The sequence below is a fragment of the Lycium barbarum genome, chromosome 5 (genome assembly GCF_019175385.1).
Source record: "Lycium barbarum isolate Lr01 chromosome 5, ASM1917538v2, whole genome shotgun sequence".
In the NCBI taxonomy this organism is placed as follows: Eukaryota; Viridiplantae; Streptophyta; class Magnoliopsida; order Solanales; family Solanaceae; genus Lycium; species Lycium barbarum.
Window position 1 is genome coordinate 141,179,941 of NC_083341.1, and position 13,700 is coordinate 141,193,640.

Consider the following 13,700-nt stretch of genomic DNA (forward strand, 5'->3'; position numbering starts at 1 on the left):
ACCCAGCCAACCCAAATGCTGTCAACTCAATAGAAGGCCTTAACCGACAAAATACCGTCAATCAGGAGAACGTCGCCCTTCCGGCACATACCCTTTGAATAGCCATAACTCAACTACTTTGCCTGGGACACAAGCCCAGAAAGCGTCGGATATACCGGATGAGATTAACTTACGTTTGATATTTGAAATGTTGCAGGACCAGGCAATTGCCATAGCTCAGCTCCAAAGCAAAGACAACAAAGAAGCATCGGCAAAGCCAAAAGGGACTACCGAACCAAGGCGAAAGGAGGCACGAATAGTTGAAAGGAACGGATCCGGGGCCGGTTCATCTACCGAGTTTTGAAAATGCTCGAAACTTTGGCAAAACGGGTCCATTCAACGGAGAAAAGGGTGGAAACATACAACTCTCGGGTGGATCAGATCTCGGGAGCACCCTCGATCTTGAAGGGGCCGGATTCAAAGAGATACATTCAAAGGCCTTTCCCTCCGAGTGGGGCCCCAAAGTTGATCCCGAAGAGGTTCAAGATACCGGATATTCCAAAATATGATGGGATGACGGACTCACAGGAGCACGTGACCTCGTACACTTGTGCCATAAAAGGCAATGATGTCAAGGAGGATGAAATAGAGTCGGTATTGCTGAAAATGTTTGGTGAAACATTGTACAAAGGGGCACTGACTTGGTAGGACTATCTGCCCGAGCATTCCATCACTTCTTTTAAGATGCTCGCAGATGCGTTTATCAAAGCCCATGTCGTGGCCAAGAAGGTATAGGCCAGAAAGGCGGATATTTTTAGAATCACCCAGAGAGATAATGAGCTGCTACGAGAATTCGTGAATCGGTTCCAAAGGGAACGGATGGAACTTCCCCCGGTCCCGGAAGAATGGGCGGCCCAAGCTTTCACTAAGGGGTTCAATCCCCAAAGCTCAACGGCCTCGTTTAAATTAAAGAAGAACTTATTGGACTGTCGCCAATTAAGGGAAGAGGTGGCTCAGTTGTTAAAAAATGGTCACCTTCGAGAATTCCTGAGTGAGTGAGCGAAAAGCCTCTATAAAGGAAGGGAAAATAACAAACAGGCCGAGCCCGTAGAGCCGCAGCACGTGATCAATATGATAATCGGAGGAACGGATACGCCACGAGGGCTGATGATGAAAAGAACAAAGGTTTCGATTGTACGAAAAAAGCAGACCAGGGATTACTCAACGATGAGGATGCAGAAGGCATCATTCAACTGCACAATGATGCGTTGGTAATTTATATTCTTATTTTTAAATCTCAAGTTAAACGTATTTTGATTGACCTATGTAGTTCAGCCAACATTATCCGATGGATAGTGGTAGAACAACTGAAGTTGCTGGATCAAATCATTCCGGTAACTCGGGTGCGGATTCAATATGGCAAGCGAAACTACAAAGGGAGAAATTTCTTTGTCGGTCAACATCGACGGGACTATTCAGCAGACCGTGTTCTATGTCATCGAGGGGAGATGAAGTATAATGCTTTACTCAACCGATGGTACCATCGACATCACACCAGATGTTGAAGTTCCCAACTCCGGAAGGGATAAAAATGGTTTGTGGTGAACAACCCGCAGCAAGGGAGATGTTCGCAGTCGAAGAAGCCCTCCTCCACCTAAAGAAACCGGTTCAAAAGGCTAATGAATAGACCAAAGGCAAGGACACCAAATAGCAATTAAAGAATGCAGGCTCAAATGAAGAGCAGAAGGAGATAAGCTCGGATTTCGAAGAGGATAATTTCAGTGTGCCCAGATCGTTCATATTACCGGATGATTCGGATGCGACCAAATCTACTGTGGAGGAGTTGGAGCAGATCATTTTGTTCGTGCACTTACCGGATAGAAAGGTATACCTGGGCACGGGGTTAACCTCGGAGCTCACGAACAAGTTAATTAAATTTCTTCAAGCTAATGCCCATTATTTTGTATGGTCCCATATAGACATGACAGGTGTGCCACCGGAGGTGACGACTCATAAGCTCAGCCTCGATAGAAAATTCACTCCGGTCAAACAGAAAAGAAGACCGATGGCCGAATCAAAACATGCCTTCGTCAAAGATGAGGTAACAAAACTTTTTAAAATAGGTTCTATTCGGGAGGTTAAATACGCGGACTGGTTAGTTAATGTCGTCGTTGTGTCGAAGAAAGGTAACAAATTTAGAATGTGTGTTGACTATAAAGATCTAAACAAAGCATGCCTAAAGGATTCGTTCCCTATGCCTCACATTGATCGAATGATTGATGCGACGGCCGGACACGAGATTTTAAGTTTTCTCGATGCCTACTCCGGGTATAACCAGATTCGGATACACCCGGAGGATTAAGAGAAAACTTCTTTTATAACCCGATATGGGACTTATTGCTACAATGTCATGCTATTCGGATTAAAAAATACCAGAGCAACTTATCAACGCCTAGTTAACCGAATGTTCGACGAACAAATAGGCAAAACAATGGAGGTTTACATTGGTGACATGTTAGTAAAGTCCCTGGAAACAGAGGACCATTTAAAATACTTACAGGATACCTTCGATATACTTCGCAAATACAACATGAAGCTGAACACGGAGAAGTGTGCCTTCGGGGTCAGATCTGGCAAATTTTTGGGCTTCATGGTATTAAACCGGGGAATTGAAAGTAACCCAGACAAAATCAAAGCCATTGAGGACATCGAAGTAGTGAACAACGTGAAGGCAGTGCAAAGGCTGACCGAAAGGATAGCAGCTCTGAGCCGGTTCATCTCGAGGTCATCAGATAAAAGTCAGCGTTTCTTCTCTCTGCTGAGGAAAAAGAATGACTTCGTTTGGACCCCAAAATGTCAAAAGGCCTTGCAAAATTTGAAGTGGTACTTGTCGAGCCCGGCCTTGCTGCACATGCCGAAGGCAGACGAAAAACTGTTCCTATAGCTAGCAGTGTCCGAGGTTACGGTAAGTGGCGTTTTGGTCAAAGAAGAAGGAGGTACGCAATTCCCAATCTATTATGTGAGTAGGACATTAGGAGATGCGGAGACCCGTTATCCGCACCTCAAGAAATTAGCTTTGGCCTTGGCGAGTGCTTTAAGAAAGCTAAAACTTTATTTTCAATGCCACCCCATATGTGTAGTAACTACTTACCCGTAAAAAATGTCTTGCATAAACCGGAACTATCGGGTAGGTTGACCATATGGGTCGTAGAAATTATCAGTTATGATATCGAGTATAAGCCTAGAACGGATATTAAATCTCAAACCTTAGCTGATTTCGTAGCAGACTTTACCCCCGCCATAATTCCCGAGGTAGAGAAAGAGCTCTTGTTAACTTCGGAAAGAGTTTCCGGTATCTGGACCCTGTATACGGACTGGGCATCAAACCTAAAAGGGATCGGAATTGGTATTGTTCTTAAGGCCCCGGAAGGTGACGTTATTAGAATATCAATCAGAACCATGAAATTAACTAACAATGAGGCCGAGTATAAGGCTATGATTGCAGGTCTGGAATTGGCTCGGAGTTTAGGGGCCAAAGTTATCGAAGCGAAGTGTGACTCCCTTCTGGTCGTGAACCAAGTTAATAGTGTCTTCAAGGTCAAGGATGAACGAATGCAAAGATACTTGGAAAAAACTCAAGTAATATTGCATCGGTTTAAAGAATGGACCATGCAACATCTACCGAGGGAGCACAATAAAGAGGCAGATGCGTTGGCCAACTTAGGATCATCGGTTGAAGCGGAGTAGTTCAATTCTGGCACGATCGTCTAATTGATGAACTCGGCAGTGGAAAATGGTCACGCCGAGATAAATGCAATAGGTCTGACATGGGATTGGCGCAACAAATACATTGATTACTTGCGTGAAGGAAAACTCCCAAACGACCCAAAAGAATCGAGGTCTCTTCGAAGTAAAGTAGCCCGATTCTACTTGGTCGACGATCAATTATATCGCCGGTCTTTCTACGGACCTTTGGCTAAGTGCTTAGGACCCGGAGAAACAAATTATATGATGATGGAAGTCCACGAAAGAACCTGCGGTAACCATTCCGGTGTCGAAGCCTTGGTTTGGAAGATTATCAGAGCAGGAAATTACTGGAACCGAATGGAAGAGGACGCGAAAAACTTTATCCGTAAATGTGGTGGGTGCCAAAAATATGCACCGATGATACACCAACCAGGGGAGTTATTACACCCGGCCTATCCCCTTAGCCGTTTATGAAATGGGGAATGGATATCATCGTCGGTCCTCTACCATGGGCCCCAGGTAAGGCTCGTTTTATCTTATTTATGACTGATTAATTTTTTAAATGGGTTGAAGCACATGTTTTTGAGAAAGTTAGAGAGAAGGAGGTTATTAACTTCATATGGGGCCATATCGTTTGTCGGTTCGGCATCCGGCCGAGATAACTTGTGATAACGGTCGTCAGTTCATTGGCAGTAAAGTTAATAAATTCCTCGAAGGTTTGAAGATCAAAAAGATTGTGTCAACTCCATATCACCCAAGTACAAACAGACAGGCGGAATCAACGAATAAAATCATAATCCAAAATCTGAGGAAGCGGTTAGAGTCGTCAAAACACAAATGGAAGGAAGTGCTATCGGAGGTATTATAGGCCTACAGAACAACATCAAATCAAGTACGGGGGAAAGGTTATTCTCCCTGGTATATGGGGGCCGAGGCTTTAATCCCCTTAGAAGTTGGTGAACTAAGCCTGAAGTTCCGGTATGCAACAAACGAGTCAAATGAAGAGGTTATGACCGTAAAGCTTTACTTGGCAGATGAACTACGCGAGAAGACGCTGGTCTGTTTAGCAGCTCAAAAGCAGCGAATAGGAAGATTCTACAATCGAAGGAAAAACCTTCGACATTTCTAATTTGGGGACTTAGTGCTTCGAAAGACTACCCTGCACACTAAAAATCCCGATGATGGAAAGATGGGACTGAACTGGGAAGGACCGTATAAGGCAACTGGAATAACTAGAAAAGGATCGTATAAGTTGGAAACCCGAGACGGCCAACAGCTGCACAACAACTGGAACGTGACACACTTGAAGAAATACTATTGCTAAGGTATGATCCGTTAACCCTTTTTATTATTCTAAAAATTCTCACCTATCTTTTTTGCAGTGTCATATCTGAATAAATTCTGAAGGTGTTAAAATTAGGTCTGAAAACACGTGTTGCACTCTTTTCCTTAGCTCGGTTTTGTCCCGAAGTGGATTTTCTGGCAAGGTTTTTAACGAGGCAACAAGTACAACGTGTTACCTTAAGAAGACGAGGCTAAGTGCCCATAAACTCGAAGACCAGCTAAGTACTGGAGACTGGATAATTGGCAGCATCGTTTTTTGAGTAGTGTTTCCCTGTTCATACTTCACGGACAAACACTAGGGGACTACTATACCCTAACCAAGACCGAAGGAAAGCTCATTGAAGCAAAACAAGAAACGAAGTCAGCGTCGAAATAATAGAAAAGCTCATCGAAGCAAAATAAGAAACGAAGTCAGCGTCGAAACAATTTTTGTTTTTTGTAGTTACCTGAACCTTCTATATTAGGTTTCAATGTAAGGGCCAAATGATCGAACGAATCGTGCCCAGATAGTGTTGCTACGGCAAAAGCAGAAGGGATCGAATGAAATCCTTAGTTTTGTATGAGATAAACATTTGAGATATAAAGAGAAATACTTCTGAAAAGTATGTTTTAAATACGCTCTTTTATTAATATAACCCTCGACTGGGGACTATCGTCATAAAATCGACAAAGGCACAAAGGTTATAGTTAACCGAGCCTAATTCACTAAACTCAAACAGTATGAAGAGGGTCAAATAATTAAAGACCTTGACTTACATGCCCAAGGTGATTCAGTGACGTTTGAATTCACAAAGCATAAAAAGGCTCGCGGGCAAGCCATCTATAAGTCTTCGGTCAATACGAAACCGAACAAAATAAAGCCCACAACCAATGAGTTAAGGTTGGCTCGATTTTCTAAGAGAAATGGTTAAAAGGCTTAGGGTCGAACCTCAGTCATTCTTTACGAAGCAAACAATAAAAGCAATATCATAAAGTGTGCTCAACCCAAAGATCGAAGAAAATGCTGGCAAAAGGAAATATGAATTTCATATATAGCCTAACACATATAGCCTAGCTGGCCGAGGCTTTACACATGTGATTTTCAAAGTTGAAAAACAAAAAACAAAAACAAAAACTTCCTACAAGCCCTATCTCACTCCGTCTGAGAAGAACCCGAGTCCTCAGAATCGGTCTCTTCATGGTCTTCTTCAGAGCTATCCTCCAGCGCTTTCTTTGCCCGCTCCTCGATCATTTTTGCATCGACTATACGAGCAGGAATATTCTCTAGACCCTATTGAACCGCCTCAAGTGTAATCCTCCGAGACCTCCACTTTTCATGTACTACTAAAAGGGTAGAACGAGCCTCGACTGACTCGACCTCTTTGTAGGTTTCCTCCAATCCGGCTTTCTTTAATTTTTCTTCTAATTCGGATTTCATATCGCTCAGAGTAATATGAACCTCGTTAGAAGATGCCAGCTCGTCCTGAAGGGCATTATCGGCTAGAACAATGGCCTCGAGCTGTTCTTTGAGCTTGTCATTCATCCGGGCTCGTGTATCGGCCTTTTCTTCAATTACTTTCAGCTTGTCTTTTTCTACGGTCTCTCAGCTTCGAGATGCCTGAACCTCTCCTCCGTTTTCACAGCCTCGCCTTTAACAGAATCAAGCCCTTCCCTTAATTGGGCGATGGTAGCTTCAAACTCTCTAAGTTTGGTGGAAAAATCGGCATTCTCTCGGCTGAGATTTTTGTTATCTTCATCAAGGACTTTGTTCTTTTCGACTATATCATCGAGTTCAATTTTTAACCGGAGATTCTCCCTTTTTGCTGCATCGAGCTCAGATTGGAGAGTTGGGGGAGCAATGACTCGGCTCAGTTGATCCTCTTTTTGCTGCAAGAGAAGTTTGAACTTCTCCGTTTCTCGGCCTTGAGCATCTAACTATGCCCATAAGTCATCTATCAAGTGCTGGGCTCGAAGGAAGCCTTCATTCCCAAGCACAACACTCTATAAAAATGAAATAAACGAAGATAAGAAATCGACAAACGATGAAAGTGCTATAAGCTTGTTTAAAGTTACGTAAGAATACTTACCCGATTGCCGGCATGCATACCCTCGTCCATAAGACACTACCATGAGAGCCCCTCCATCTTCTCCTTGTCCAAATCTGAAATGAGAGGTCTTAGATAACTGGCAACCCCCACGGGGCGAGATAAAAAGCTGCAGTCCTCAGGGACGGTGACCATGGTCGACCTTGTCCTTCTCGGCTCTACACTTGGGGCCGAGAAAATATCTACAAGTCTGGATCGCGAACCTGACTCAGTGGATCGGCTGGCAATCCTCGTTGCTCAAGAAATAGGAAGGTGGCCGAACCCCGAGGCTTCCGCCGTTGCAGGAGGGGTATTGGCAAACATATCATCAAAGCTCTCCTATTCCGAAGAAGAAGCAGGAGGAGAAGTTAGAGTTGCATCAGCCGTTAACGGTATCTCGGCCGTAGGAGCTAGTTCGCCGCCTGGGGGCAAATCGGTAGCCGTTGTTGTTTCGACCCCTCGAGTTGTTTCAACCCGTTGAGCCATCTCGGCCCTTGAAGTTGGGCCGACCCTTCTAGGACTTTTTACCAGGGGTACAACATTGGGTGAAGTTTCACCTGTAATATCAATAAAATCAACTGACCTTAGTGGAATCGAAACTTGGATATATTTGGATATTGAGGGGAAAGGAGCCTCAGCCTCCCTACCAGTGATTGGGGTCGGAAAAGCAGCTGCAATATTTTTCTCCGGGGCCTCCACCGAAGCTATCTCGTCCCCGATAGCTATAGCAACGAAAGGTCCCGATACGACACTTGCGATCAAAACATCGGCCTCGGATTCATCCCTCAAGCCTCGAACATCATCCCTCGACATTTTCTTTTTCTTCTAACCCTTGGTCATGGTCTTTCTCCTTTTCTTTTCAGCCGCGGCAATAAGCCGTGCTAACCCTAACATGTCAAAATCCGAGCCCGGTGTTGAGGGCTCATCCGCTGGTGCGGGTCGTGGGGTCGCAGAACTTTTGCCCAAACCTGGATGTCGGAAGGTTAAAATAGAGGTAAATTGGAACGAAAAAGGGATGACAAGAATTAAAGGAAAGAAGAGGATACCGTGGTTCTATGCTATCCATCGATCACGGGACAAGACCGCCCATGTTCGATCATCGTGCAAGTGTTATCCGATTATCTCCTCAATCCAATCAGCGAAGCTCGGAATTACATCAGGAATCCAAGCTTCAGCTGTAACATCGGAAAAGGTTTTTTAAAAAAAAAAAGAGGTTCTCGAAGAGACTTACGTTTGTCATTCCATTTTTCAAGAAAAGGCATATATTTGGCTGGTATAATGTTTGCGGTCCTCACCCGGACAAAACGCTCGTGCCACCCCGGTCCCTGTTCTCATCAACGCTGGAAAGAATGGGATTTTTGCTTCGTTTGGAGACTTTTATCACACCCCCACGGAAGATCCTCGGGCAATATAACCGAATGAAATAAGCCAACGTAAAATCGATTTTGGCATTATTAGCCAAAAGACGAAGGCAGACCACGATCCTCCAAATATTCTGACCAATCTGGGCAAGGCATACTTTATACGTTCGGCACATTTCAAGAATGACCGGATCTATCGGAGGGTTGAGCTTAAGAGTGAAAGCATACTGACGAGTGTCTGGCATATATATATATATATATATATATATATATATATATATATATATATATATATATATATATATATATATATATATATTTTAACTCGTACTCTGTCAAATAATAGTATAGAAAGATGTCGAACCCACAGAGATTGGTTTATCTATTCTCCAGACGTTTCTTGTTTTAATTACTATTTGAGAAAATAAAAAAGAGTTGAGTTGTGAGTTAATTAACTAAAAATGCGTAAATAGAGCAATGGAGATATAATTTGATTTTTCACAAATATAATAAAAGGTGTTGGGATCCTGACTTCACCTGATATTTCTATTATAAAGTAAATTCTTTAATCTCCAAGTTCTATTTCTCATAAATGTATAAATGCCTCTCACGATTACATTTATATATTATTACTTAAGTTGAACAATCAATTGCACTCCTCTCGGTTATTCAAAGTAATTATCAAATTAGTAATATTAAAGAACCAGAAATATATGCTTGAACTGAAACATGCTCTTTATAGTAAGTCCCTTTTGGTTACCTTACTTGCTAGAACTAATTAATACACTATCCGCCTCTCTCGATTACAAATGAGTGTAAAATTAATTACGACATAAAGAGATAGATGTCACTAATTAAATGTTAACATCTAGCCATACGACAATTAACTATGTTACTTCGTCCGCCTCTCTCAATTATATAATTAGTAACAAGTTAATTGGTAGTATAAATTAGATAAATGTTAACAAATAAAATAACATCTAACTGTAAAGTATATAAAAGTTAAATAGAAAGCTTCCGCTCAAACATGTGAAATTGAGGAATAATATCTACTATTATATAGAAATATCAAGATCCGCCATTCTCCCAACACAAAAGAAAATTACTCCATATTGGAGTTAATACAACTCATGGAAATATTCTTATCCATTAATAAGAAAATAGAAGAAATATTCAAGAAGAATAATTCCGCTATTTAATTAAAAGCAGGAACTAGAATAATTTCCAACACCAAATAATTGAAGAAATAGTAGAAGAAGAACTAAAGAAAGAAACAATGTATTTTGCAGTTCTCCTCCCGTTAAGGGTGTCAAGTGGGTCGGGCCAACCCAAACCCCACCCGATAAACCCGACCCACCACCGGCCCAGTCCAGACCCACTAAGAGGTGTAAGGGGCTGGGCTAGGTGGGCTTTATTAGGGGGCTGGGCCAAAGTGGACAGCCCACCAGTAGCCGGGGTGATGGCCCACCGGGGCACCGACCCGGCTTGACCCACTTCAAATAAAAAAAAAAGATAAGTATTACATTTATTACTAATAATAAGGATTTTAAAAACATTGTATCCCAATAAATTAGGAGTCTCTTTTTACGGAGCACTTTAGTTTTCTTTAAAATTGTATTTTAAAGCTAGACAATCTTGTTTTCTCAACAAATATACCTTTGATACATTTTCAGTATATAGTATATATTAGATTGTGATAGTACTTATCTCAACAAATATACCTTTGATAAATCATTCAGTTCAATTTCATGCCTTTTCACAAGTGTCTACGCAACACACCGGTACCCCCCTCCACCCCCACCCCCCTAATAGGCTAATACCCGACGCTCCGGACTTGTGGAGATATATGTCACCACAATGTTGACATTTAACATGTTCTTCATTTAGTCGCTCAAAATGCATCCACACCGCACTTGAAGTTGATCTTCGAACTCGAGGAGAAGGTGGAGGTGAAGTAATGTACACTAATTGAATAACAAATTTAGATAAAGAGAGAATTGTGGAAGAATTGTGTGAAAATGAAGAAGAATGGAAGGGTATTTATAGTTTGAAAATATGACCAAAGTGAAGTTATTCATAAATTTAGGGGTTCAAATAAAATTAGCAACGACTAGTTTTTTAAATTTACAACGGCTAGCTTTTTGAATTTGATCACGACTAAACTTTTTTTTTTAATTTAGCAATTTTATCATTAGATGTAAATGTTAATTTTATTATTATTAGTAAATGTAAATATCTATTTTTGTATTAGAACTTTAAAAAAAAAAAAAAAAAAAAAACCTGGCCTACTAATTATAACCCGGCCCGGTCCGGTTAGCCCGAAGTGTAGCCCCTATCCGGGGTGGACTGGGCCGAACACCCTTTTCCCTCTCCAAGCCCGGCCCCCAGCCCAACCCCCTAACTTACAGCCCGGCCCACTTGACACCCTTACCTCCCGTTACTCTCTGTTTTCTCCCCAAACTCATGTCTCTGGTAGCAGCTCAAACAACTCTATTTATAGAGTTTCTCAAGGGTGTATGTCTAGGAATTTCACTTCGACTAGCATTTGCCGTAGATTAAAGTTGGTGCTCACGTAGCTTTTGCTTTATTTTTTATTTTCAAGTTGGCCAATTGCACTTCATGTTTCCAATTTGATTTCTCTGACAAGTTATTTTCTTTTTCCTTTTGTATTTTTCTTTTAGTTTAATGGGTCACACACCAAGGAAAATTTGCATAATTGGTTTCATATTGTGCAGCACTTCCTTTCCACTTTTCTTGCTTTACATTTCTCGATCTTGTTTCTGATTTGCTCCTTTAATTTATTTACTAAATTGTGGTATTTCCTGCAAGGAAAGTACAAAACATTAATAATAAAAATTAAATAACGACTTAATTTATATATGCTATTTTGCTCTTATCGGATACATATAAACGTATAGAAATTCTTCTTTGAAATCGGTGACCGATTCGTCATCACCGGGAGCAAAAATTTGTATGGGGCGGTTGTCCCAACCACACTCGGTCCGAACTCGAGGAACATGCTCTTCTTTAATCGACGAGGGATAGCGTCGCACATCGAAACCCCGATCGGAAGTCTGTACGGCTTTTTCAACGGCGAATTCGTGGGTAAAATTGGGCTGCGAGGGTATTATGTCCTTGGTCGTCGGTTCGAAGGGAGTAACTTGTGTTTTGTCCCCGGGGTTGGAAACAGGCTCGACAGTCGGAGAAGAAACCGATGGCATGTTCTGGGAAGTAGAGTCGGTATTCATTGACATTTTGAGTTTAAATGATCTAAATATGAAGATATGATTATTAAAGATGAGGATTTGAAGATTTAAGTTGAAGGTATGAATATTTGAAGGTCAGAAATATGAAGATATGAAGATTTGGTGATAAACAAATGGAGTTAGCAGAAATTTAAGAAGATTTTCTGAGAAATGAAGAAGGTTTTGGGATCCCCGAAAATATGAGATTTCGAAGCAAAGAAAAAACAGAACCAAATCAGTGGTGAAAGTAAAAAGTGAAAAGTAAAGAAATCCTATCACTGTAACTCCCTTATATAGGCAAAACTTCCACGACGGTTACCGAAGTCGTCCAACCAAGAGAAGATACGTGTCCGGAATTTAATGAGACGTGACATGAAGAGAAGTGACCCTGAGGCAGTTACCGAAGCTGGCCAACTGAAAGGCGACACATGTCAGAGGTCAGAAGGACGTGATATGAAAAGACGTTTCATTGCCCGCTTATTTTCGAAGTAAAAGTAAACTTACTAGAGAAGTCACAGAGGCAGTTTTTCCACTTCCCATCACTTCAGTGAAACTTCGATCCAGAAAGTGTGGGGACTATCTGTATACGGTAAAAACCGAATCAACTTGTGTCCGATAAGAATCGGGGTGAAGTTTAAAGTCGTCCGATATCAGATCGAGGGAGAGTAGGGTTGTGACAATCGATAGGAACAAAAATCGAGGGGCCGTGAGTGTATTCAACTCTGCATCAACACCGAGGTTATTCTATTAAGCACGGAAAACCCGAGCCTAAAGAGCACGCTCAATATAGGTTCGGATAATCAGTTATGGAGCAGGCCACCCGTCATCTAACCGTTCCTCCACTTGCGCTGATAACAGTACGAATGTCAGACTGTACGGACGCAGCCTTATCTATTTTAGGATTTTTCTAGAAGGGCTTTTCCTACATTGTACTTGGGCCCATTTGCTGTTAGCTATAAATAGAGGGTTACCCCTTCCTTTTTTAGTTTAGCTTTTCACTATTCTACATATTGTAATCAGAAAAGTGGCAAAAGAATTCTCTTAAGTAATTAAGCTCGGTTGAAGGAAGCATCTTCCAGACCGGATCAGTTCGCAGCATTTGTCAACTTGTCTCCTTTAGTTCCCATTACTATTGTTTGCTAATATATATCATTACTTATTCACTACTATCTTATATTATAATTAAATCTAACCACCTATCCTAATCACCACTTACAAATTTAATTGTTACCCACTACTTGGGGTTAAACAATACTATTTAATTAGATTTTGATTTAGTGTGAGAACAAAATGGTAAACTAACTTTGAATTTAGGAGCTTCCAACTTTTAATATTATATGATTAGGTATATATAATAATTGGCCAATTACATATTGGACATATCATTGGCGCATTATTAAAGTTATGGATTCACAAGGTCAAATATAGCTTTTTAAAATACAGACAACATGAAGTGGATAGTTGCATACTTGCATTCTTCAACTGCAATGGCATCTTCCTCCAATTCAAAGGGATATGGGCGTCATTCTAGCCATGTGCCCCAGGCGGTCTCTGAAGTTCCCAACCTTATTTAGGCACATCAACCCATCCTCCGTTAGGCGTGGAGGATCTACTCCAAGTGGCTTGTAGTAGAACTTAGTTTCATGCCGATAGTTTGGACCAAAAATGCCGGATTATAATAGGGAATTAAATAATGATGAAATTATTTTAATGAATATATTTTTATTGATACGTGTTTGGTTTATTGAACTAAAAATAAAATATACAGTGTATAATATAACATGTGTTTAGTCTACACCAGATATATTGGAATAAACATTTATTTTCAATTTAACCTTGTCTTTCTTAAAAAACTTTGCGAAAAAAGCTTTGGAAATGGACAAATGTATAGTTTTGTTGCTTCTTCTTAGGATTACTAATTCGGAGTTGTTATCCTACATTAAGTGTAATCAATAATGCCA

General features: G+C 41.1%; 1 protein-coding gene across 1 annotated transcript; it reads left to right on the forward strand.

Moving 5' to 3' along the window:
- Positions 1-2,832: 2,832 nt before the first annotated feature.
- Positions 2,833-3,726, forward strand: LOC132639933 (uncharacterized). The gene is made up of 2 exons (XM_060356315.1): positions 2,833-2,944; positions 3,266-3,726. The coding sequence occupies exons 1-2, from the start codon at positions 2,833-2,835 to the stop codon at positions 3,724-3,726; spliced, it is 573 nt and encodes a 190-aa protein (XP_060212298.1).
- Positions 3,727-13,700: the final 9,974 nt, after the last annotated feature.